At 34.6% G+C, this 25,124-nt stretch overlaps 1 protein-coding gene across 1 annotated transcript in view; it reads right to left on the bottom strand.

Annotated features, from left to right (window-relative positions):
• Window positions 1-14,160, bottom strand: part of atp13a2 (ATPase cation transporting 13A2) — a 29,497-nt gene extending 15,337 nt beyond the window's left edge. The window contains exons 1-17 of the mRNA XM_056449228.1: window positions 14,035-14,160; window positions 12,115-12,215; window positions 11,857-12,024; window positions 11,635-11,693; window positions 9,945-10,014; window positions 9,787-9,866; window positions 9,620-9,697; window positions 9,468-9,537; window positions 7,672-7,806; window positions 7,528-7,594; window positions 7,307-7,438; window positions 6,824-6,982; window positions 5,173-5,283; window positions 5,021-5,067; window positions 4,616-4,804; window positions 836-1,042; window positions 441-548 (exon numbers count right to left, since the gene is read on the bottom strand). Of these exons, the coding sequence (XP_056305203.1) occupies window positions 441-548; window positions 836-1,042; window positions 4,616-4,804; window positions 5,021-5,067; window positions 5,173-5,283; window positions 6,824-6,982; window positions 7,307-7,438; window positions 7,528-7,594; window positions 7,672-7,806; window positions 9,468-9,537; window positions 9,620-9,697; window positions 9,787-9,866; window positions 9,945-10,014; window positions 11,635-11,693; window positions 11,857-12,024; window positions 12,115-12,215; window positions 14,035-14,047 (1,794 nt within the window). The 5' untranslated portion in view covers window positions 14,048-14,160. The remainder of the gene's footprint in view (window positions 1-440; window positions 549-835; window positions 1,043-4,615; window positions 4,805-5,020; window positions 5,068-5,172; window positions 5,284-6,823; window positions 6,983-7,306; window positions 7,439-7,527; window positions 7,595-7,671; window positions 7,807-9,467; window positions 9,538-9,619; window positions 9,698-9,786; window positions 9,867-9,944; window positions 10,015-11,634; window positions 11,694-11,856; window positions 12,025-12,114; window positions 12,216-14,034) is intronic.
• Window positions 14,161-25,124: the final 10,964 nt, after the last annotated feature.

Here is a 25,124-nt window from a genome sequence, read left to right as displayed (position 1 = left end):
CTCACTATTTACTCACCCCTCAAGTGGCTGTAAAGCTTTAGGAGTTTCTTTCTTCTGTTGAACACAAAAGAAGATATTTTAAAGAAAGCTGATACTATGGAAGTCAATGGTTTTCAGCTTTCTTCAAAATATCTTCTTTTGTGCTCAACAGAGGAAAGAAAGTCAGACAGGTTTAGAAGTGAATGGAGGGTAAATTACACCAGAATCTTCATTTTTAGGTGAACTATCCCATTAAATGTTAATTATATGATACAAGTATATCATTGGAATAGAAGATATTTTAGATCATAAAAAATGTGATTTATTATCTGGAAAATATGAGGAAAAGTCTATGAGCATATATTTTTAACTAGCCTTTTTTAATGCATAATCCTCCTCTAAAAGTCTAAGTCATTTCCTTCTGTTGTCACACCCAGTGTTCTGCAGATGTGTGAACTCACATTTCCTTCTGACAGGAGCTCAGATGCAGGAGGTCTCATCACTGCTAGCACTCGGTATCCCCCAAATTCAGAATCATGTCCCATATCATTCTCCGGCTCTGTCAGTTCCTGTAAATTGCATGCAAGATGACATCAAAACTCCCATTAAACTGATTAAACACAACAAGTTACATGTTAAACGTTTAAAGAAATTAGATGCAAATCCTTGATATTAGCTCACAGCTCTCTGTCATATGCATCCAAACCTGTACGACTTGCTTTGTTCAGTCTAATACTTAAAAAAATAAATAAAAGGTAACTGAAGAATTTCTCATAATATCCCCAATGTTTGACAGAAGAAAGTACTTCATTCATTTTTGACAACACATGAGGGCGAGAACAAAAGCAGTCATTACCCATCCAGTAGATTCGATCATTTTGAGCTCCAGTGGGTCTCCAAGTGCTTGACCGCCTAGTAAAGCCACAGAATGGCAGGAGGCGAGAGCAGACATCATCAGACCAGGAGGGAGAAACAGCGGGTCCGGGACCAGCTCTCCAAACACTCCGTCGGTCACTTCCATCACACCCCACACATCCAGACCCTCCTCTGTCAGAGTGCCGGTCTGAAAACAAGTATGAGGTCAGGCTAAATAATAAGTTAAACCAATTCAAAGGGAGATACTATTTAATATTTACAACATTTACATGGATGCATGGGCCTAAAATAAAATATCATAAGGAAATAAGCAACAATAAGAAATAAAAAGTAAGCAACATCTCTTTAAAATATGTATGCATTGTGAAAATGATGTTTGACTGCAACATGTATTGGTGATTTAGGCGTTACTTTCAACAGGATCTTTATATTTAGTAAGAGAGCAGCAGAGATCTTATCAGACCTTGCTAACTCTCTTCTGCAAAATGCTGGCTATTACAAGCCAATTCATTTTTTATATCTGTAAGATGGAAATGAAGGGATGAAACAAGAGTTTTACTTTAGTGATTTAAAATTTGTAAATTATGACAATTCCAAGTTAGTCTAATAAAGTACACAAATAAATAGAGATTTCTTTTTCTAACGTGCAAATTATTTCAAATGTGTATAACAAATATAATAATAATAAATAAATATTTAATTGATACATAACTGGTACACAAACAGACACTTTGGACTGTAATTATAATACAAACATTTATAATAACAATACATTTGCAACTACGATTAAATAACTATTATTATGTTGTAAATATATTATAAATATAATATTTGTCAAATATGTTTTTGTCTGTCTTACAGATTGTCCCAACTATACAAATACAAAGAAAGCAATCAAAATAAATGCATAAAAAAAAACATCATTTGAAAAGAGACAAAAAAATAATAATAAAAAAAACCTACAACACCAATTATTCCCTACCAGACCTGTAATTTGATTTACAATAAAATTAAAACATATATTGAAGACATTTTTTACAATGCATAAAAAAATATACAAATTTCCCATAGCGTTTCTATTAAGACAGGAAGAAAGGGTGCCAGATTTTGTCTGTAAAGTGTAAAGTTGAATTCATCTATCCAAGACATAACTTGAATGCAAGAGTTTACTTTTTCTTCAGGAACACTGACTGCAATTATTATGTTCAATTTATATATACTATAATAAAATTCATTCATTCATTTTCCTTCAGCTTAGTCCCTTTATTTATCAGGGGTCGCCACAGCGGAATGAACCGCCAACTTATTCAGCATATGTTATTACGCAGTGGATGCCCTTCCAGCTGCAACCCAGTACTGGGAAACATCCATACACACTCATTCACACACATACACTACGGGCAATTTAGTTTATTCAATTCTTTGGACGCATGTCTTTGGACTGTGGGGGAAATCGGAGCACCCAGAGGAAACCCACGTGTACACGCAGAGAACAAGCAAACTCCACACAGAAATGCCAACTGACCCAGTTAAGACTCGAACCAGCGACCTTCTCGCTGTGAGGTGACAGTGTTAACCACTGAGCCACCGTGTTGCCCTATATTAAAATAAATATATATAAAAAATATAATGTTGTTAATAAATGTTGCCACACTAACTAGTTTATGTGTAAAATTCCTACAGCCAACTGATCTGAAATGGGGAATGGTCTCAAGCTGGCTATAAAAGAAATAAGATCTCTACTGGTGTAACCTGAAGCAAGGATGACGTAATGGCTACACAAACAGACACTTTGTACTGAGTAATAAAACAAAGTTTATTTTAACATCCTGAAGCTCAGGTATTCTGAAGCCAATTATAAGATTAAGGAAATGTTTAAAACGGCAGTAGCACGGGTGTGTTTTTTGATTCCCCAATCTGTCTATGACTCTGCAGCGTTTTTTAATTCATTTTTCGGGTGTATTAAGACAGGGTTGTATTTATTATTTGACAGGAAAAAAGTTGGAGAAAGAGAGAATGACAATGAGATCGAAAAAGGTCCATGAGCCAGGACTTGAACTCGGGATTCCAAAAGCACAATAGTCCTGTATGTTGAACAGCTAACAGGCCCAACCAAATGCAGTAAGTTCAGGGGTCACTGACATTACACTGACAAGTGGTCAAATCAGATTTAGTTTTTCTCCTATCTGATTGTTGGGATTGTTTAGTAGTAGTAGGGAAGTAGTAGTAGTAGTTCAAATTATTGTTTTAAATGTGGACAATATCAGATTTCCAGTGTGAACAGATCGTAATCCTAGACTGACCTGTATTGCACAAAATAATTACTACACACTGCAAAAGGTCTAATTATGTACACAATTTGTATACCATTTAAGATATATACAGCATGTTGTCAGAATATCTTTAATATGACACTATTTGCCTTTTTTGCAGTATAAATGGAAGTTTTGCTAGTACTAATTTATATTTTATAAAAATTCATACCCTTATTTTTTGACAGGACAGCAGAGAGTGTAGACAGGAAACAGAAAAAGGGGAACAGTGTTATGTGAAAAGAAAACACTGATCATTTTCTCTGGCTCGCTACCAGCCTTCACGGAAAAGCAGATTTAAATTTAGCTGCTGATTAAGCAACGCACTGAACATTCAAATCATGCTAATATAATCGTATACTCCAGAGAACAGTGAACTTATATAGTGAACTTATCAAGGGTTAATGGGAAGGAATACATTTTGTAGTATGTGCTAGTGCAAAATGATGACACATGTTGATTGAAAATTATGTAAGAGTCACATGAATGCTGACAGAACTGTTCATACTTCAGTGGCACTGCAAAACATCAGATCTGTATCAAATTTCATGCCACATATATAATTGGGATTGGACAAATTGGGATTTAAAAAAATCTGACTGCTTACGCTGTCATGGCAATGAAAGATCAGCATCACATAAAAAAAGGCCAAAAAAATCTAATTTGGGTCACATCTGCTTGCAGTGTGAATGTAGCCTTTATCTTGACTTGTCTGCTTTAAAACTAAGACTAAAACTGTTGGTCCAAAAACATTTTCTTTAACTGAAATTGCCAAAAAATGTAAACTAGGCCTGTTTAACATGAAGTTTAGCTTAATTCTTCATATTTGTTTACTTTTCTTACTAAGAGGTTTGGATAAGAAGTAACGTGAGCTGTGTAAACATTAAACTTTGCTTTGGTTGACTCTAGATGTGTTATGTTCTGCTCTGCTCAACCAGAATTGCCAAAACTAAAACCGAAACCGAATATATAAAACCTAAATAGAAACGTGTGCAAAATAAAAACTAACAAAACCATTTAATGAAATTAAATGAAACTAAACTAAAATTTACACCAATTTAAAAAATGTAAATAAAACTTAACTTAAAAAATGCTGAACTGTAGTAAATTTTGGTCAAAGAAGAGGTTTATTTGTAAGGGCATCCTGGATTGCATCAGAAGATTATGTTTCTTTTTTCCCCTCTAAGCATTTGACTGTAGAATGTTTTGTAAACAAAGCACAGCAAATAGAGGAATCACAAAGAAACGGTCAAAGAGATCAGCTGAAATTAATAATACTTTGTCTGTAAATAACTTATATGGATAATATTTTCTATGCAATGATGTTTGCTAATCGAAACACTGGCTGTTTTCTGCTAAGTCACAGGACCTGTATCTTAAAAGCAACAGAAAGGACAGCATTTCCAATGAGGCGATATAGATCATCTTCACAAATCATATGGTCTCACCTTATCAAAGCAGAAAAGTGATATCTTGCCACAGATATTAATGCGAGGTGGGCTAATGCAGAAAACCCCCTGACGCTTCAGCCGATTCTGGGCGTAGATGGTAGCTGTAGTCATAGCAGCAGGAAGAGCAGGTGGGACTATAATTGTCACAATATCCAGAGAGCGGATGATTAGTTCTTTCCAGGGCGTCTGAGAGCAAAAGAAGTGGACACAGAGAGAAGATTTTAAGCAGAAATCAATGTGAAGTCTGCTGGGGTTTTTATTTGGGTAGAATATCATTTTACACCAAATTAAAGTAGTGCAAGAAACCTTGAGTTAGACGTGGTGCTCCATCCAAGTCATAAACATATTGGTTGTGTGTACATATATATATAAACATATATATAAAAAATATAAATAACTTACATTGCTCTTTGAAAGAATCACAAGGCTGTAAATGGTGCCGATCAGAGCTGAAACACAGATTGTAATTGATTAAGGCTCACATTCTCCAATATGAGATTAAAACATGAACTAATGTCTTCATATCACATGTATAAGAGGTTAATACTACTTACCCAGAAGTCCTAGAAAAAGAAGGAACTTCATGGCGTCTCGGTAAAAGCGGAAGTCTAAGGGCTGAGGGTAGAGAATGGAGCTTATAAGATCTCCTTTGGCAGTTAAAAAACCTAAGGAGCAGAAATGAAAGTGGTCTCGTGACAAAAAAAAAAAAAAAAAGGACCTTCTGAAAATTCTGCAGAAAACTACAATCACAATGGCATTTTTGAAGTACATCTCGTCAGTTGAATCTGTAATGTATCTACTATAGTTAATACATTTAGGCAAGTATGATTGTTTGTTTTTTAAAAAGGATAATTTTAGGCTTCAGTTATTTGATAAAAATACAGAGATATTGTAAAATATTAATACAATTTGTTGGCACCTCCACACTCCCTGGACCGGAAACACTGGATGTATGTGTTCTTGGACATTGCAAATATTGAACTTTCTGTGGAGAGGATACATGGCGCTTCTACAAAAAATTACCTCATGGATATGTGCAATAACTAAGATAAAAGATATGCTATGCTTTTCTTTCATTTTATTTAACCCATGAGTAAAAATCCAATGTATCTACTTTTGTTAAAAGTGTTCTTGGAAAAAAAATAAAACGCAGAGGATTAAATTTATTTATTTACTCTATTTGTTTATTTATTTATTTATATGTATTGTAACTTTTCTCCTTTTTTCTTTTATTTATTTATTTATAATGATTATTATTATTCTCTCTTTTCATGTTTTTAGCTCTGATTTGTTTCTTTTTTGTTTAATTGTATATCATTTTCGCCAGGGGTGGGTGGCTTGGGGTATTAATAGAAAATGCAGTTAGTTGCTATTCTTGTCTATAACAACGCATGTTAGATTATTTCCAACTGTTCAATAAAAATTTGATAACAAAAAATATTATTGCAATTAAAAATTAATTGTGATGCAAGTCCTGCAATAAATGTAAACTTTAAGCATTTATAACTTCAGTCTTCATTGCCATTTGATTACTTTGGTGCCCATTTTGAGGAAACCATTTTGTGCCATTCTTTGATAAAAAAAAAAGCAACAACATTTCTATATGTACATACATACAGTTGAAGTCAGAATTATTAGAATTATTATTTATTTTTTTAAATATTTCCCATATTATATTTAACAGAGCATGGAAATTTTCACAGTATGTCTGATAATATTTTTTCTTCTGAAGAAAGTCTTATTTGTTTTATTTCGGCTAGAATAAAATCAGTTTTTAGATCCTTTAAGCTATATATTTTTTCAATCTACAGAACAAACTACTGTCATACAATAATTACCCTAACCTGCCTAGTTAACCTAATTAACCTAGTTAAGCCTTTAAATGTCACTTTAAGCTGTATAGAAGTGTCTTGAAAAATATAATCATGGCAAAGATAAAATAAATCAGTTATTAGAAATTGGTTAAAAAAATAAACAGGGGGCTAATAATTCAGGGGGGCTAATAAATCTGACTTCAACTGTGCTTCTTCATGAATCCTAACAATCTTCACAACAATAAAATCTTTATTGTCAGTTTTAAGTAATTTAATTTGCCCGTGTTGAATTAAAGTATATTTCTTAGTATTATTCAAAATCTTACAGACCCAAACTTTCGAAAGGTCTTGTATAATAAAAAAACACATTGTGTTAGTTTAGAAAAATCACCTGTGCATGTTACGACAGCAATGGCCCCTTTCCCAGAACCACCTCCTTTAGCCTGGATGATCTGTGTGCCACAAAACAAAGTGTGTCTGCGCTGAGATTCTGGATTATATGTGGCCTCAGAATTAGACAATGGCGTCTTCATCACTGGTATGCTTTCACCTACAAGCAAAGAGCCAAAGAACAAACATATCAAGAAAAGAAAATGCATCTTAAAGCATGCATATTTACTGCTATCCACTTGCTAAGTTGTGACATGGAATATGGTTTCTCTGCACTTGTTGCATCCTGATTTAAAAAAATGTTTGACTATTTCTGACCATCTGAGATTATGCATAGACATAAACATTTTCAGTAGTTTAACAGCACACCATGAGTGTATATTAACAATATTTGTTGTTCAATTTTGCCAGATAGAGCATTTGGACCAAGAAATTGTGACTAGACAACAAAACACAATTTCACAAATCCTCAGCATTTTCTCACCAGTCAGCATGCTTTCGTTCACCATGCACTCCCCGGCCAGCAGGGCGGCATCACAGGGCAGGAGCAAACCCTCGGCTGGAATCACAACACAATCTCCTGGTACAAGTTCTTCAGAGCTCACACACTCCTCCTCTGGAAAACACACACACATAAATAGGTTTGCACAAAGAAAAAGCCACTTTGACGGTTGCTTATTTTTGCTGTTTAGTAAGCAACATCACCTCCGGTGTCCCTGCGCACAGTAACGTTCACTATCAAACAGGCCATGCGGCGGAGAGTGATGCTTTGCTGCAGATACAAAAATAAAATAACCTCTCATTGTGTGTATTTAAATTAAGAAGGCTCAAAGAAGAATGATTGCATACCTTACGAGTTTCATAAAGGGACACTAAAATTGAAATTAAAGATATGATGAAGATGCAAGCTGCATAATAGAAGTATCCATCTGACATCCACAGGATGATGCTAAACACTTGAAATATGTAGAACGGATTGAGCACCTACAAACAAACAAAAAAAAGAGAAACAAAGCATTTCTTAAAATTAGAAGTTGCAAAATGTCTTGGTTGCTGTAAAAAACACGAATAAACTTGTGTTCAAATCCTATTTCAGTATTTAACTTTTAGAAATAACGTAAAATAAGTTGCGATTAGCTGCACTTAAAACATTTATAATCCTGTATTTTCATTTTCCTCAATCCACAACAAATACTTTGAATTAACGATTAACAATATACTTGCAAACGTATAGGTGAGTGCTTATTTTTACTAAAATTGTTATGGGCCCGATAAGATAATTATTAACCTGATATATTAAAGCTCATAAATAATAGATTTCTGCCAGTTCAGATACATGCTGCTGGCCATAAGGGTTTTGACTGGTGCCTTCCACATGTCATGACGCGTTGCATGCAGCAAACACATACTTTAGAAATGTTTTAACTATAGAGAATACAAGATGCCTGCAGGATAAGCTTTGTATTTTATAGTGAACAAAAAAACAGATCTACATATTCCATGTTTTCTGCAGTTTAAAATAACTTCAGTTGTGCACCATTGATTTAACTACTGTTTTTGTAATCAGCTCCATATTTATCACCCCATATATATTAGTTTACAGCTTCCAAATATTAAGAGATATTGGTAATCAGTTTCCAAGAAATAAAACTGGTCACAGTGGTGCATTCCGAAATTCAACAGAATTCAGAACAGGACGAAGGAATGAAAATGCTGGTGAACATTTAACAGAAATTACAGAGGCATTCCCTTTAAAAAAAGATTTATTATAAAGGCCAATTTAACAAGTTTGAAATAAAACTGAAACCAAGTTGTGGAAAGCCTGTTATACAAATCCCTCTCTAATGTGGCATGAACCCAAATGTATTTTGCTTTGACATGCATTGCATTATACAAGTCACAACATGTTTAACTTATAAAAATCTATGCTAAATCAAAAAAAAATAAATAAATAAATAAAAAATTAAAAAAAGATTCTAGTAATAATTTGGAAAATGTGGTACAAATCTAAGCTAAATGACTATTTAAAGAAATTTAGCTAATTTTGGAAACCTGCAACCACTGACTTGACATTTTTTTCCTTCTATGGCAGTAAATAGTTACAGATTTCTAACATTTTTCAAAATATCTTCTTGTGTGTTAAACAAAAAAAGAAAAATCAGAAAGGTATTGAACCACTTGAGGAAGAATAAATTGTGAGTAAATTTTTCATTTTTGGATGAACTATCCCTTTATTAATTATATAAGGTCCATAATTAGGCAACACGGTGGCGCAGTGGATAGCACTGTCGCCTCACAGCAAGAAGGTCTTTGGTTCGAGCTCTGGCTGGGTCAGTTGGCATTTCAGTGTGGAGTTCACATGTTTTCCCCCGGGGTTCACAGGGTTTCCAAGGGTGCTCCGGTTTCCCTTACAGTCCAAAGATATGCGCTATAGGTGAGCTAAATTGTCCGTAGTGTATATGTGTATGTCCTGGTCCTCTAGGTTGGGGGTTGAGCGTTGTGCTAACAACCCATCTCAATAAAAAACTAGATATTATAAAACACCAATTTGGTGTGGCTAAATATCAACTGAGATAAATGGCCCTGGGAGTAAGTATAAGGTCCATATTTGCAAAAAGATCATTTTACAGAAAAAAAAGGTCTACCTCTTCGACGAGAAGCTGCAGATAAGACTTCACTGGTACATCAATGATATTGGCCCCAAAAATCTGTTTCCTAAAAAAAAAAAGAGTGCATAAGATTGTGTGTGGCATGAATTATGTTACTATGTCATTTAGACATAGAAAAGAGTCCAAACCTTGTGCTCTGGTCTGCTCGACTCAGTCCTTGCTGTTGACCATGTAGGTCAGCGCAGGTCCAGCCTTCACTGAGAACACTGGAGACAGATGTTCATTCATCATCACACTATTTCAAACAGCTTTATAACTTTGGAGAAAGGAAACTAATAAACACATTAGACAGTACCTTGCTTTGCAAAAGGCTCCTTTCTTGGAGATCCATATGTAGCGTATGCCCTCAAACACATAGTATCTGAGAAGTGTTTTCTAGAAAACAAGATAGGGCCAAGCTGATGGAGATGCAATGTGCATAATCCAGTCTGTTTTTATTGCACTCTTTTTTACCTTTTCACTGTGTAGCTGCACAGTGTCTCTCCATTCATTCTCATCCACATCTCCTACTGCAAAGTCCAGACTAAAAGAGTTCAACATAAGTGTTATATAAGAATAGCCTACAAAATAGCTCCATAAATGTTATAGAGTGTTATCATTTACCTATCAAAATAATAATACTCCAAACTGACAATCTGGATTCTTATTAGTTCAACTCAAAATCAATTCAGTTTAACAGTACTATCATAACACATAAACGCTTCACCATTTCAATTATATTTTTTCCCCACATTAGACAAGAATTGCTTAGTTGTCTTAAAAAAATGCTGCAATGTGAAAAACTGAATTAAACTTTTTATAAATTCTTAAATTTCTTAAACTAAATTACATTCCTCAAACTAACTGAATGAAAAAATTAATAAGTAAAAAATTATATATATATAATATTAAAAAAATAATATTTTATTTATATATATAAATTTTTACATTTTAAAGTGCACCTATTTTACCCCCTTATCAAGATTTAAAGTCTTTTGTGTCTCCAGAATGTGTCTGTAAAGTTTCAGCTCAAAACACCCAGCAGATTATTTATTATACCTTTCTGAATATTAGAATTTTCTGCTGGAAGCAGATCTCACGTTGTGTTTGTGAGAAATACTACAGTAAGAACTTTACCAATGATTATTTGATGTATTTGTTGTGGAGTTAATTCAAGCTTTTAGATAAATCACACACAAAGTCGTTACGGAGTTCACGCACACACTTACGCACACACACACACACACACACACATAGCATGCACTTTTAATATGGCATGCCAAATGTGACAGGATACACATTAATATCCACCGCTGTATGGATATCCGTCATGTTAATGTACAAAATAAACCTGATTTAACGTCCTCAAACCGGAATTGAAGCGTCTTCTTTTATAATTGTACTGTCATGCGGCTGTGGTGATAAAGTAAAGATGGTAAAATCTCTGTAATTCATTAAAAATGTTTTAAACTTGTAAAACTCATTTTTTATCACATTTGATGATGATTGATGATCACAGAGCGCTCAACAGATTTTTTTAATCCAGTTGCTTTGTGCACATCCTGTCTTCTTGATATGATTAAAAGCGTTACTGCGGAGACATGTTAATACGCGACTGTCAATCAATTCATTGGGTGGGGAAACCGCACTCCTACGACATGTTGCAGTCAGCCTCAAAATGGGGGGATTTGGATCCTATTTTTACGTCAGGAAATTTTAAAAAGAGACAAACTGTTTTTGCATCACCTCAATATGACTGTGGACACACTATACCTACAAACAGTTCTGTCCAAACAGTCCAATAGATAATTTCCATCATAGGTATAAATATAAAGCATATTTGACTTATACTTTATATAAAAATTAAGTATATAAATATAAAGTATAGGTCAAAAATAAAAACAGGGTTTATGTTTTTAAAACAACAACACTGTTATACAACTTTCAATTCATTTTATTTGCATTTACTTAATTTCTTTGACCCATAAAAAGCTACAAAAATTTATATATTTATAACTGTTCATAAAACTGAAGAAGTGACTTCTTGTTTTCAAAAACCAAACAATGTGTTAACACAAGTAGCTGGTTTCTTTCTTTAAAAAAGGAATAAAACACATGAATTCAAAAGGAGAAGCATGAGAACACAATGAACTGTGACTCTCACCTGCCTTCCTCAACCTCTTCTGTAAGCACATCCACCACAAACTGCTGTCCATATCTGTCCTGTCATAATAAAACCAAAAAAAATGCTTCCTCATTATGGACAAGCAGTGAGTCCCTTCATTAAGAGTTTGTTTAAAAAGCTATAAAATAACTATATAAAACTATATAAAAACAAGATGTAGACACAAGAAACAAAGTTTTCATCAGCATAAAGAGAAATTACCTTTAATAATAGGACATCCGCCATTGAAATGGGACAGGACTTGCATCGGGCCAGAATGCCAATACGAGGACGCCATTTGAAGAGCACGAGCAGAAGGCCAACAGAAAATACTGCCCCAATTCTGCACAACCACACCTTCCAGCACACCCATCTGTACCCCTGAATGTCCTGAGAAACGAACCACATCACATTATAAAATTATAAAAAAGAAGAGCGCTAAACTAACAATTTATTGTTCACAACATTCCAACACAGTACCATATGTGAGACGAGACTGGGCTCTGGGGGTCTTGGATCCTTTATGAGGGGTTCAGTATCAGGGGAGGGGGACGCCCCATCCAGCCCTGGGACACAGCTCCCTGAAAGACAAGATCCTGATCAGCTGCAGGCCTTAAAACATTAGTGCAAACACAGAAAACAAACTTTGTAGCGCACACATCACTCCCGTTTGGTAAATACAAGATCACTCTTTAGTATGTCTTTATGACATCAGTAGGGATTAACATGAGGTTTAATGTTGACGTTTAATTAAATATGTCCACGTTGTGAATAACCTGCTGACAGATTATGATGACGTCTTGTGCCATATGAATTAGCAGATGCTGTCAGATTTATATTGAATGATATGGGTTTATTTGTCAATATTAGCTCACTACATTATTATTTATTAATAATAATAATAATAATAATAATAATAATGACAATAATAATAATAATAGTAAATGCAATTATTTATTACATATAGCTGGGTAAAAATTAAAAATGCATCTTTATCTCAAGTCAGATTTAAGGAACTTGAGATCCTGGAGTTTTTCCCAGATCACAAAAGACTGTAAAGGAGAAGATCAAAACTGAAAACATCTTATTTCTCTTTTTTTTAGATCATGCGCTTACTTTGTGATGTTTAAACAACTAGAAAAACAAAAAACAAGCAAAGAAGAAGAAGAAATGCTGACTTTCACTTTACAGATGCTTTTCAACCCAAAGTGACACTCAGCAAAACCACAGATTTGTATCATTAAGTTAATTTACATCTACATTATGTTGTCGTGTAGTTGTATGAAATATTCATATTAAGTAAAATAACAGCATAAACTGAGCAACAGATTGGATGGACACAAAATAAAATACACTGCTGTTTAAAGAATCTTCTTACAGTATTATAATACAGTGCTTGCAATACAGGTTTAACCACATCAGAAGCGTGAAGAAGACAACAGACAATGTGAGGCTGCAGTAACGTTAAATGTGCTGGAAACATAACACCAAAGCCTTAATTCAGAAGTTCAACAAACTTTGATTCAACTTCGAGACAAGTATTTACACAATGTATTGAAGGTTTTTTAGTCAATCCAACAATTGAACACATTAACATTGACATTGACATTAACACTAACACTAGAAACGATACGTATATTTCGAGAAAGGCAAAGAGGTAAACTTACCGCCTTTCCTTCTCTGGTAGAAGTACCAAGCAAAACTTCCACGAGATTTGTCTACGACATTACAGCTTATAATGTAACTCGATAAAATTTACACAACATCAATAAACCCTAAAGTGAGACACGAAATGTCCCCGTAACCGCTCAGGTTAACCTCCTCACGCAAGAACCACCATCTCCGCCTACATTTCACTACAAACCGGTAATGAGAGGACTCATTTATGCAACTCGGCTCTTTCGAACCGCGCCTAACAAAGAATCGGCTTGAATCGATTCATTTCATGCCCGAACTGGCTAATCGAGCACCGGGAGAAAAAAGATCCGACTCCAATGAATCATTTCCTCACGAATAGAACGATACAGTTTTTATTTTAAATCACAGTCTGCACATCACATGCCCTCATATTCGTTTCTGTGGTCTGTATATATTTTTACCAGATTACTAAAACAACAAATACACAGTATAAACCGCACGACAGTCTACAATTACAAAGTCAAGAAACTTAAGGAATTGTGACTGCCAAGATGTTCTGCTCTTTTGACACTGAACAATTACAACAGCACAAAGACATGCTATTCAGTTTTATTCAAATGTCATACGAATTATACTTATAACCTGTAAATACATGACATTATTATAACTGCAGACAAAGACTTTAAGGGCTGCGATTGTTTCCTACGTTCAGCTTTAGTGTCATTTCATTCAGTATAGCATGCGCAGGCGAATTGCACTTACCTTTAGCATCCATATGTGAACTAAAAGGTGAACCCTAAAGCTCATACTTTCCCTGTAGGATCATTATTATAACATTACACACACAACAGCAGAAACTAACAGTTTCTGAATCAGCTGTCAGTTTTATGAAAGTGACGTCATAGCACTTCTTCCTTTACGTTCTTTTGTCAACTCAGCAACTGAACACCGCCACCTGGAGGACATCATGACACATGACTGTGATCCCAAACATGCAGATATTGGTATCTTTACAGTAGAGTTACAGTAAAAAGAAACTACAAAATACAAAACAAAGAAATATTGGTTAATTTTGTGTAAAATATAACTTTTTTTAGGTTTTTGCAGTTGGATGCTTCTGATTTACATTAACATTAAACAGATCTTCGTTCTCAAACAAGACAATCAATAAATTTCCAATATTAGCACAACACTCTTATACCTAAGTGTAAATATACTCAAAGTAAACCAAATTTTGTATTTTTTAAATGAGAATTGGAATTGTTCTTGAAAACCAGAGTTTCATAACAAGAAAGCAGTTAAAACGTCTAAAACGTGCTTTATTTAATATTCTGCATTAGTTTGTGCTATTTTTTCATGTGCCCTCTCTTATTTATTTTTTTATTTATTATCATTTTTATTGTTTCTTCTTTTTCTTTCTCATTGTCTTTCTTTTGCTTTACCATTGTTATATTTCTTTAAGATTGTCAGATTTCTCTTGTTGCAAGAAAGTAGTGACTGTATTGTTTGTACTATACTTCTATCTGTTTTTGTATATGTTTCAATTGCCTGTTGTTATTGCAATAAAATAGCACAACAATTCATGCTGATTTTATTTATTTTACACTAATTTAATGCATTAAGTAGGTAAGCTTTCCCCAATGAACAAGTCAGATGGCAGCCGATTTCTTTTCTTGTAAGTCACCATCATTTTCTAGATTTCTGCTATGCCCCTAAACAGGAGAAAAGACAATGAAAATTTAAAAAATAATAATTCAAATAGGAGACAGTAAAGATTTTTAAAATGAAAATAAAAGTGAAGGATATTTGACACCAAAACGGCCGAGAGGGGTCTGGATGCAGACCTGGTGCAGATGCAATCTGAGCTGCATTCAATGCTTTTTAATGCACTCACCTAACTCTACCCCTCACAGTGACGTCACTAGCCCCACTGAGTGTATCCATAGACTGTAACAGAGTTTTCTGGGGGGATGTGGAAAATATTCTTAGAAGGAACACAAATATTGTATTCAAGTTACAAATTTTGATATTTGCATTTATTATGTCAACACATGCAAAAAAATTACCTTTGTAGTACAACAAATTTTGTTCCTTTCCTTCAAGAGACTAAGGACTACTGCACAAGTTTGGAGAACATTGTTAATAAAAAAGCAAAGAAGCAAAGAAGACTTGTAATATTCTTAAGGAATATAAGATTTTTATTAACTGAACGTTTTTATGTACACACTGGCATAGATTTTGAATATTACTGTATTATTCTGTATTTGTTGTTAATAAAAAAATATTAAAAAAAACTAAAAATTAAAAAAACTGGTGCCTCTCTCTCTCTCTCTCTCTCTCTCTCTCTCTCTCTCTCTCTCTCTCTCTCTCTTTCTGTTTAATTTAGTGGGTCTGATTTCTTTAACTTAATAAAGAACCATAAAAAAAAGACTGTAAAAGAGTGTATCGTGTCTGACATTGCATTACTGTGATATGCAGTGTCAGCTTGCATCAAGGTTGCATGCAGATACTATTTGAACGGCCTACCTTTTATGACATGTACTTGTACAATTCATAATTGTGTGACCGAGAGAGGGAGAAAGGTTCCTGTAATTTGGTGAGGTGGTCTTCCATGAAGTCGTCACAAGAATCAATCATCCACATATGCCTGGGAAGGAAGGAAGGAAGGAAGAAGGAAAGAAAGAAAGAAAGAAATAAAGAAAGAAAAGAAAAGAAACCCTCTTTTGCTGACCAAACTTGTTGCTTTTAAAGTGATATATAAATGAACTTGACCTTTTGCAATTTTTTTCTGGCTCAATCATACAATGGCAGGCGGAGCTGGTTGAAATAGCCTCAAGGAAAGCTATTAATAAATACCTGCATGAGCATAGCTGGATCAAGATACTTGTCTCCATTCCACCAACTAGAACATATAATGCTGCAGCACGCACACAGAATGCATTCATACAGGCCATCTTGTCAGCATGGGAAAGAGTGGGTTAAAAAAATCTTTAGCAAAGAAAACAATCACCCAAAATTAGCAGAATATTCAAACCAGCTTTTGGCTTTTGGTCATTGACTGTCTGCAGGCTCTTTTTCGTGCTTTGACTCATCCTTCTTCTTTAGATAGGGCTCAATAGACTTCCACAGGGCAGAGAAGTTGCTCATATCCTGATATAATGGCAAAAGATAATTCAGAAAGTACGCATTGATTCATTTGATCATAAAGGAATAATGCACTTGAAAAAATATCAACACTGAATATAATGTTGCAGCCCTTTCCATAGCGTATGCATATAAATGATAAATAAACAAATAAATGAATGAAATAAAACATTATTTATATATTTTTAAATGTGTTTCGGATGATCTCCTTTAAAGATAAAGATGAATACACAGCTAACAGCAGTATATCTTTCACAACATGTGAGGCAGGGGGTAAATCTTTGTCACTTTGCTGGTATTCATATCTATTTTACTTAAACAGACTAATGAGCAAATGTTCCAAAGTGGATGTGGAAGACATTTTGAAGAAAGCTGAAAACCTGTAACCACTGACATCCAACGTGCAAGAAATACTATGGACGTCAATGGTTACAGGTTTCCAGATTACTTCAAAATATCTTTTGTTGAACAGAAGAAAGTCAGAAAGCTTTTGAACAAGTCATAGGGGAGTAAATAAATGATGGCAGAATTTTCAATTTTGGTTGAAGTATTTCTTTAAGTAGCTACTAGAATGAATAATGTTTTGATTCATTTTTTCATTCCTTTATCCTCTCTACATGAGGTCCATTTCATTTTTCATTTTGATGAGGGCATCTAGCACCATTAGACTGCATCTAGGATGAGAAAATAATCATTCTAATAATAATTTTGTGATATTTAACACTTTCTCTTTGTCTTATAAACTTTTGGCAGGCATGAAGCACATTAAATGACAAGAGAATTTATTTATTTATTGACAAACTGTTCCTGTAAGTAAAGCCGACATTTTTCTTACAACATTTGTGGTAATGTAGATGCAGTCGCGTATTCAAATCAATCTCATATGTTTGCATGTGGGGCTTGTCACCAGGTGTGCCAGGGTCCCGTCTGTAAATCTGAAATTTCTTTATTTTTGGCTCTGGTGCAGGGGCAGCTGCTGTCTGGCCATATCTCACCAGCTGGGGTAGAGAGACAAAAATAAAAGATGGGTCAACATCAGACAGGTGATGCTAAGTGTTTTAGGTTTACTGACAAATTACATAAACACTGCATCCCTTCGGCCTCAAATAGATTTGGTAAAAATAAAATATAATGTCAATGATTTTTTTGCTATGTCAACATATGACAGGTGATAACGTGCTATGAGTTTACTGACATTATTACAGATATAAAACACTTTGCAGTCATTTAATTTCAATTTATGTTTGATAAAATCTTGTTAAAGATATTATGCAGAGTATTATTTATGCAGAGTATTATGTATGACTCTGTATTATTTTCTGTTGTTGTTGGTCTAACATTCTCTGTATTATTATTGAAGAGTTATGGTCAGGAAAAAAACTTGAAGCCACCATTAGTTAACATGTCAAACTTAAAGAATAATGAAAAACATTTGTTAATGTCTTCCTTTTTGAACACAAAACAAGATAACCTTTGGAAAACAGCCGCAGTGGGTCAGCCAACATTTTTCAGTATATCTTCCTTTGTGTTCAACAGAAGAAAGAAACTATTTTGAAACAAGTGAAGAATGAGTAAAGGACAGAATTATCCCTTTGAGTCCAACTGCACAAAAGAAGTGCTACATCATTACTCAATATTACCAAACTGATGTCAACATGTATTGTACAATCTTTTAAAATTATCAGTCACCTGCTATAAGGCCATTTAACCAGAAAAAGTTACATGTACATCCTTAAAAAGCAAACAGAATTGACATAGAGCTGTAATTTGCTACACAGCATTGATTTAAGTAAAAATACAAAATGGGTTAACAGTGGATCTGTCTGCCTAACAACTAACATTATATGTTACACTGGTGAGTTACAACTGATTTGTAAGTTGCCTTTAAATCAAAATGTTCGATGGCCGAGAGAGCTTAACACACTGCAATTGAAGAAAGCACATACATTTACAAAAAAAAAACCAGCAAATTATGAAACGATCTTCATCAATTTGACAACAACTGAAGAAACGTGCTGCAAATTGGTCACAACACAAACAACTGAAGAAACGTGCTGCAAATTGGTCACAACACAAACAACCGAAGAAACGTGCTGCAAATTGGTCACAACACTTGCAAATATCCAAGTAAGACAACGGAAATGTTTTAAGGAACAACAGAAAACTGACAATGATCACCCCAGATAAACCTCATGTGCTTTATTCAGTGTCAAATGTTAATAATGTGAGTTTGAATGCCATTTTACATGACATTTATTGCCATACTGAAAGCAGCAGCAGACAGTTCACCTCAGATATTGAAAATAAAATAAACTGTTTGAAATTGAACTTTAGAATGTGACTCAAAACCAACACGTAGTGATTCAGTACATTTAAAAATGTTAAAGAGTTTTAATGTCTTAATTAGATTATAAACCTTACTATTTCATGTGTGAGTGCATTTTCTGTGCTTCTGAATGGCTGTATTTCAATTTCTGTGCTGTTTCGTCAGGTGCAAACAGCCAAATTGCTTATTACTGCAAATGTTGTAACGTATGTTTTTAGGACATGGGGTTACAGTGTAACCTGCTCACCTAACGTTTACGTTTGTAATACTATTTGCTAATTATCAACCTCATGTGGAACTCTGAATCTGCGCCTCATTTCGGAGTCTGCTATTGTCCACCAGAGGTCGCATTTCGGTCACGGGCGCATGCTTTGAGAGCCTTTCTGAATGAATTACTGAATGAAATACACTGTTTTCCAACAAGGCAAACACACTTTCTAAAATATAAATGGCTAAAGTGCCATTGGCAGGTTTAAAATAACCAAAACAAAGACACTTGTTCCAGCACGTAATGCACATTTTCAAAGCCTAACTACTGTTTCAGCAATGTTTTACAGATGAACAAGAATGTTCACTTAGCATGTTTCCTAAATATCTGCAAACATATTATGGTATTTTTATGCTTTAGAAGAGTCAAAATCTTACAGCATCTTTAAAAGAATTAAGACTTCATATTTATCAAGAATGCCAATATTAGGCCATCTTTACTGTCCTAACAGCTAAAGCATGTTGTGGTTATTACAGCAGAAAATCAACTTGGAGTTTCTGGGCTACGAGTAGACCTCGAGTGAGGATTTCCTCGCTTGTTTGAGAGACATCAAGTATTCCGGTTGAAGAAGCATTAAAACGTCCCTTGAAGGTAAAACCGGCATGGTGTTCATCGGCCTTGTCTCATTTCTGCCCAGAAATCTGCAGTGACTTCTGGATCAAAAGCAATCTTATTCAGGCCTCAAGTGGAGTAGACTGCGTTTATCTGTCAAGTGAGTCCCACTTCTGCCAGAAGAGCTTTTAACAAATCTCTTTGACCTTATGAGTCGGTGTAGGGTATATTGAAGCAAATTGGAATGGATTTTATTTAAATCTGTCATTTGAATATACATCAGTGTCCTCAATCAAATTGAACAATTCAGATATTTGAAGCACATATTTATTATTTTAATGGTTTGGGAAACTGAAATGTTTAAAATTAATATGTTTATCATTAGTCTTTTATTTTCACAAAGACTTCATTTAGTTGATTCAGTGAAGACACGAAGTATTTGCAATATAAATTATCATTACAATTTAAAATAACTGTGATTTTCTGTTTTGATCATTTGTGTAGCTCTGTGTAGCAAAGCTTATTTTTAAACATCATTACTTCAGTCTACTTCACCCTCAGAAAACATAAAATGTTGATTTACTGCTCATTATTACAAATTATTATTGATGCTGGCATATGAATATGGTTAAAATGTTTTAGTATTTTGCTGCTTAACATTTTTTTAAGCTATGATACACTCTTTAATAAAAAAAGAACAGAAATATCATAAATGCAGGCCCATAGCCAGCCTGGTGAAAGGGGTGATTCTTTTTTCTCCCAAAATGGACCTTTTTGCAGTTATTCACTTCATTTTTTATATAATTATGAGGTTTAAATACTGCGTTTAGTGACGTTTAAAACACTATTTTTTTTAGCTAGATTAGCTTGTCGGATGGTCATCATAACCACACTTTTTGATGTACTAAAATATTTCCTAAAGATTTAGAATAAAGACATATGAAGAAAAAAATACTTATTTTTAAAATACAAATCTATTACATTCTATATCAAGAAAAGAAGGAAGTTTGAATGAGTTTTAAATTAACAGCTGTAGCCTATTTGTGTCATTTTTTAGGCAAAAACAAACTGAGCATGCTGCACATTCAACTTTCACAATTTGGCCATTTAAATATAGAACAATTCAAACATAATAATAATAACAATAATAATAATAATAATGTAGAGCTTGATGATTTTTCTAGCCTCTCTTGTAAAAAGGACATTTGAAAATTCATGGGTAACTACAATAGCCTAATTAGTATAATTTTGTCAGTTGTTGTTTCAAGAATAAGATTTAGAATAATAGTTTATTTAACAACTCTATTTAACAACAATAGAGTAGATCAGTAGTGAAAGATGTATCAGATTCTGCTTGATCTTAAAGCCTTTTATGGCGCAGTAGGTAGTGCTATCGCCTCACAGCAAGAAGGTCGCTGGTTCGAGCCTCGGCTGGGTCAGTTGGCGTTTCTGTGTGGAGTTTGCATGTTCTCCCTGTGTTCACGTGAGTTTCCTCAGGGTGCTCCGGTTTCCCCCACAGTCCAAAAACATGTGGTACAGGTGAATTGGGAAGGCTAAATTGTCCGTAGTGTATGAGTGTGAATGAATATGTATGGATGTTTGAAATTCATTTTCTTTTCAGCTTAGTCCCTTTATTAATCTAGGGTCGCCACAGCGGAATGAGCAGCCAACTTATCCAGCATATGTATTACGCTGCAGATGCCGTTCCAGCTGCAACCCATCACTGGGAAACATCCATACACACTCATTCCCACACATACATACGGACAATTTTAGCTTACCCAATTCACCTATACCACATGTTTTTGGACTTGTGGGGGAAACCAGAGGACCCGGAGGAAACCCACGCCAACACAGGAGAACATGCAAACAGAAATGCCAACTGACCCAGCCGAGGCTCGGACCAGCAACCTTCTTGCTGTGAGGCGAATGTGTTACCCACTGCGCCATGCAGCCCAAACCGTTCTTAATTCACAATATTTCTGTTTAACTGTATTTTCATTAAATGCATTTGTGTCTATAAGGACAATGTGCATAATGACCATAAAAAACACAATTAATGCAGCATTTTTTTAAATTATTCCAAACTTTAACATAAATAGTTCTTAATTAAAAGCATCACCTGATTTCACCATGTATTGCATTAGATCACATTAACTAGATCCTATCAGTTTCATTCATGTTACCAAGACTTTTTATAATTAATCATTAAAGGGCACCTATTTTACCCCCTTTTCAAAATTTAAGATAAGTCTTTGAGCTCCGAATGTGTCTGTAAAGTTTCAGCTCAAAACACCCATCAGATTATGTATTATACCTTTCAGAATATTGCCATTTTCTGCTCTGAACACAATGTATCTGTTTTTGTTGTCTGTGCCTTTAAAGCAAATGAGCTAGTTCTCCTCGCCCACCATTCCCACATACCTGTCAGAGTGTGTCTTCATCTCCATGCGTCAGATAAACAGCACAGTGACAGACATAAAGAAAGCAGATCACACGTAACATTTGTGAGAAATACTACAGTAAGAAATCTCCCAATGATTATTTGATGTATTTGTTGTGGAGTATATTCAAGCCTTTCTCTAATGACGAGTCACACATAATGCCGTGCACACACACACACAGCAGACAAACACACACCGCGTGAGTTTAATTTTGCACTGTTTTTGCACGCCAAATGTGACAGAAAACACATTAATATCCATTGCTGTATGGATATCTGTTATGTTATGTACAAAATAAACCTGATTTAACGTCCTTAAACCAGAATTGAAGTGTCTTCTTTTATAATTGTACTGACACGCAGTTGTGGTGATGAAGTAAAGATGGTAAAACCGCCGTAATTCATTACAAACATGCACTGTTTTAAAAACGTTTTAAACATGTTAATACGTGGCTGTCAATCAAATTGATGGGTGGGAAACCGCACTCCTACATCAAGTTGCATCAAAGGGTGGGCCTCAAAATGGGAGGCATTTGGATCCTATTTTAACGTCAGGTAATTAAAAAAAAAGACACTTACTGTCTTTATATCACCCCAATAGGACTGTGGACACATTACACACAGTTGTGTAGCGTGTGAATGCTCCATCCATACCTTCAGTAGCAGAAATGACACATCCCGAAACTAGGGGTCACTGTTGTGCTTCAATGGCACTTTTAATAAAACAGACATTTTATCTTCACAACAGCAATGTCTGGACATAAAGAGGAAGAGAAAATTGGGTCAGGGCTCTCTGTGCTGGCAGGCTGGTTGTTCTTTGTTTGAGTATGGAGTATAGTTTTAAAAGCACACCTGGAAGGACTATCAGACACAGTGTAGGGAAGACAAGGCAAGTGCTAGCGATTCTCTCACAAATGAAGGATGACGTTCAAAACAACAAAAAGAGCCCTGACCGCTCATTTCAACCTTCCCGCACTCTCCTTTATTTACAGATAAAATTAATACATTCAATTATTTCACGTAGTAACAAAGCTAGTCGATCTCTTTATCATCCATTCAAAAAGTTCACATATCACATCTGCATTCAATATTCTTTCCTCTTTATGTTTTTTCCTCTATTTTCAAACTCGTCGTCTCTAAGATTCTCCCGCCCCCTGTGTTTGCTTAAAAGATTAGTTCAATTCACATTTGAAATCCTGTCACCATTTGTTCACCTTCATGTTCATCTTTAAACACAAACGAAGATACTGTTTTAGGAAAGTCTGTTCGCCCAAAACATTTGCAAAGAGATCCAAAAGTAAATCCATATGAATCTAGTGGCTTAATTCAAGAGACACGATTGCTTAATATGATGAACAGATTAAACTCGAGCTGGGATTCACAAATAAACATTGATCAATGAACATAAACAGAAGCTCAACCAAAGAACATTTGAAGGAAAGTCTGTTCACTTGGCAGCCATATTTGCAATACTTCTGTGCAGCTGTTTTATACCAAGTCCTATCTACTTGAATAGGGAAATCTTAAAACACTCTTTGATAAAGTGCCATATATTTGCAATTACAAACATGAATAAAAAAATAAAAAAATAAAAAAAGACAAACATGGTGAGTAAACGAGACCGTTTGTTAAGTAGAGAGAAAAGGATTATGATTAATAACTCATTTCTAATCTGATGAGAAATATTAAGTTAATGTCATTGTAAACAATGCTGTGAACTTTTATAGATATGTTTGTTCGGAATGCACCATTAAAGAGAGTTTAAGATCGTTCTGCCCAAACATGAAAATTTCTCACCCTCAAGAGGGTTCCAAACCATTAAGAATTTCTGAAAGCCATTGACAACCAAAGTAAACAAATACAATGGAAGTCAATGGCTCTCAGTTTACAGTATTGTTCAAAATATCTTCTTTTGTGTTCAGAATCAGGTTTGGAACAAGAAGACTGTCAGTACAATAAATGATGACTGAAATTAAATTTTGGGGTGAACTAAGCAGATTTCTCCACATGAAAGACCTCCAAATGTTAGATTAACATTGCACTGCTACGAAAATTAAATAAACTAAAGCGTGGAAGACGTTAAATGTGACAACATAGACAAATCTGTTTAAAAAGAGACTAAGAAAGAAAGATGAAACAACAACTGCCTGCCTACTTATAAACTAAAAAATGTACTTGATAATATGTATTGAAAGTTGGTGATAAACGCATTTGGAAGCAAAATATTTTACTTAGAAAGTGCAACTTATTCTACCATACTCTCCTTTTCAAAGTGGACCATCTGTAGCTGTGTCCTAGATGATGCACTTTACAGCTTATACACTCAATCATCCAGCGTATGAATTTTATAAGGTTATTTTGTCATTTAAAGCTCCATTATGTAATTAAATCTTTGATAATCGAGTGCATGAAGTGCTCAACATTCCACACTAAATAAGTTTGATTTTTAAAAATTTTCAATGTAAATAGAGTAGTGCGTAATTATGCAAACTGGCACACAGCTATTGTATTATTGTAATCTTTGTCTCAACTATAATTGCTTGATGTGTGTGAACAAACCTCATTGGTGCTTGGAAGTTCAAACATGCCATGTGACACATGAGAATGAACCTAATTGGTTCTCACAAGTCAAGCAGGCATGTTTAAGTTTCCATGACTAAGGGCCCTATCATACACCAGGCGCAATAAGGTGCAAGACGTGTTTAGCGCATTTTGCTGCTATTTTCAGATCGGCGCAACCCTGATTTTCACGTTTTGCACCCCTTTGTTTAAACAGCAAATCCATTTGCACCACTTTGTGGATTCATGGGCGTGCTGGCCTAAAATAGAGGTGTGTTAAGGAGCATTGCTGGCGTGTTGCTATTTTGAAGAACTCAAATCGACTGTGCCATCTAAAAGCAGGTTTAAAGTCCAGCACAGAGCGTGTTAGTTATGTGCCTATGTGGGTTCAAAACAGGTTTTACAGGATTTACAGACAAATATTTTTACATATGAAAAAAAAAACTCAAATGATTGAAATGTTACAAAAATTGTTATTTTCTACATAAATATAAAAACCACTGCCTCCATACATTCATGTCGGGAGGCTTTTTTCAGTTTATTCATGACAATTTGCATTT

This window comes from Danio aesculapii, chromosome 23 (genome assembly GCF_903798145.1).
Source record: "Danio aesculapii chromosome 23, fDanAes4.1, whole genome shotgun sequence".
NCBI lineage: Eukaryota > Metazoa > Chordata > Actinopteri > Cypriniformes > Danionidae > Danio > Danio aesculapii.
This window is presented reverse-complemented; position numbering and strand designations above follow the sequence as displayed.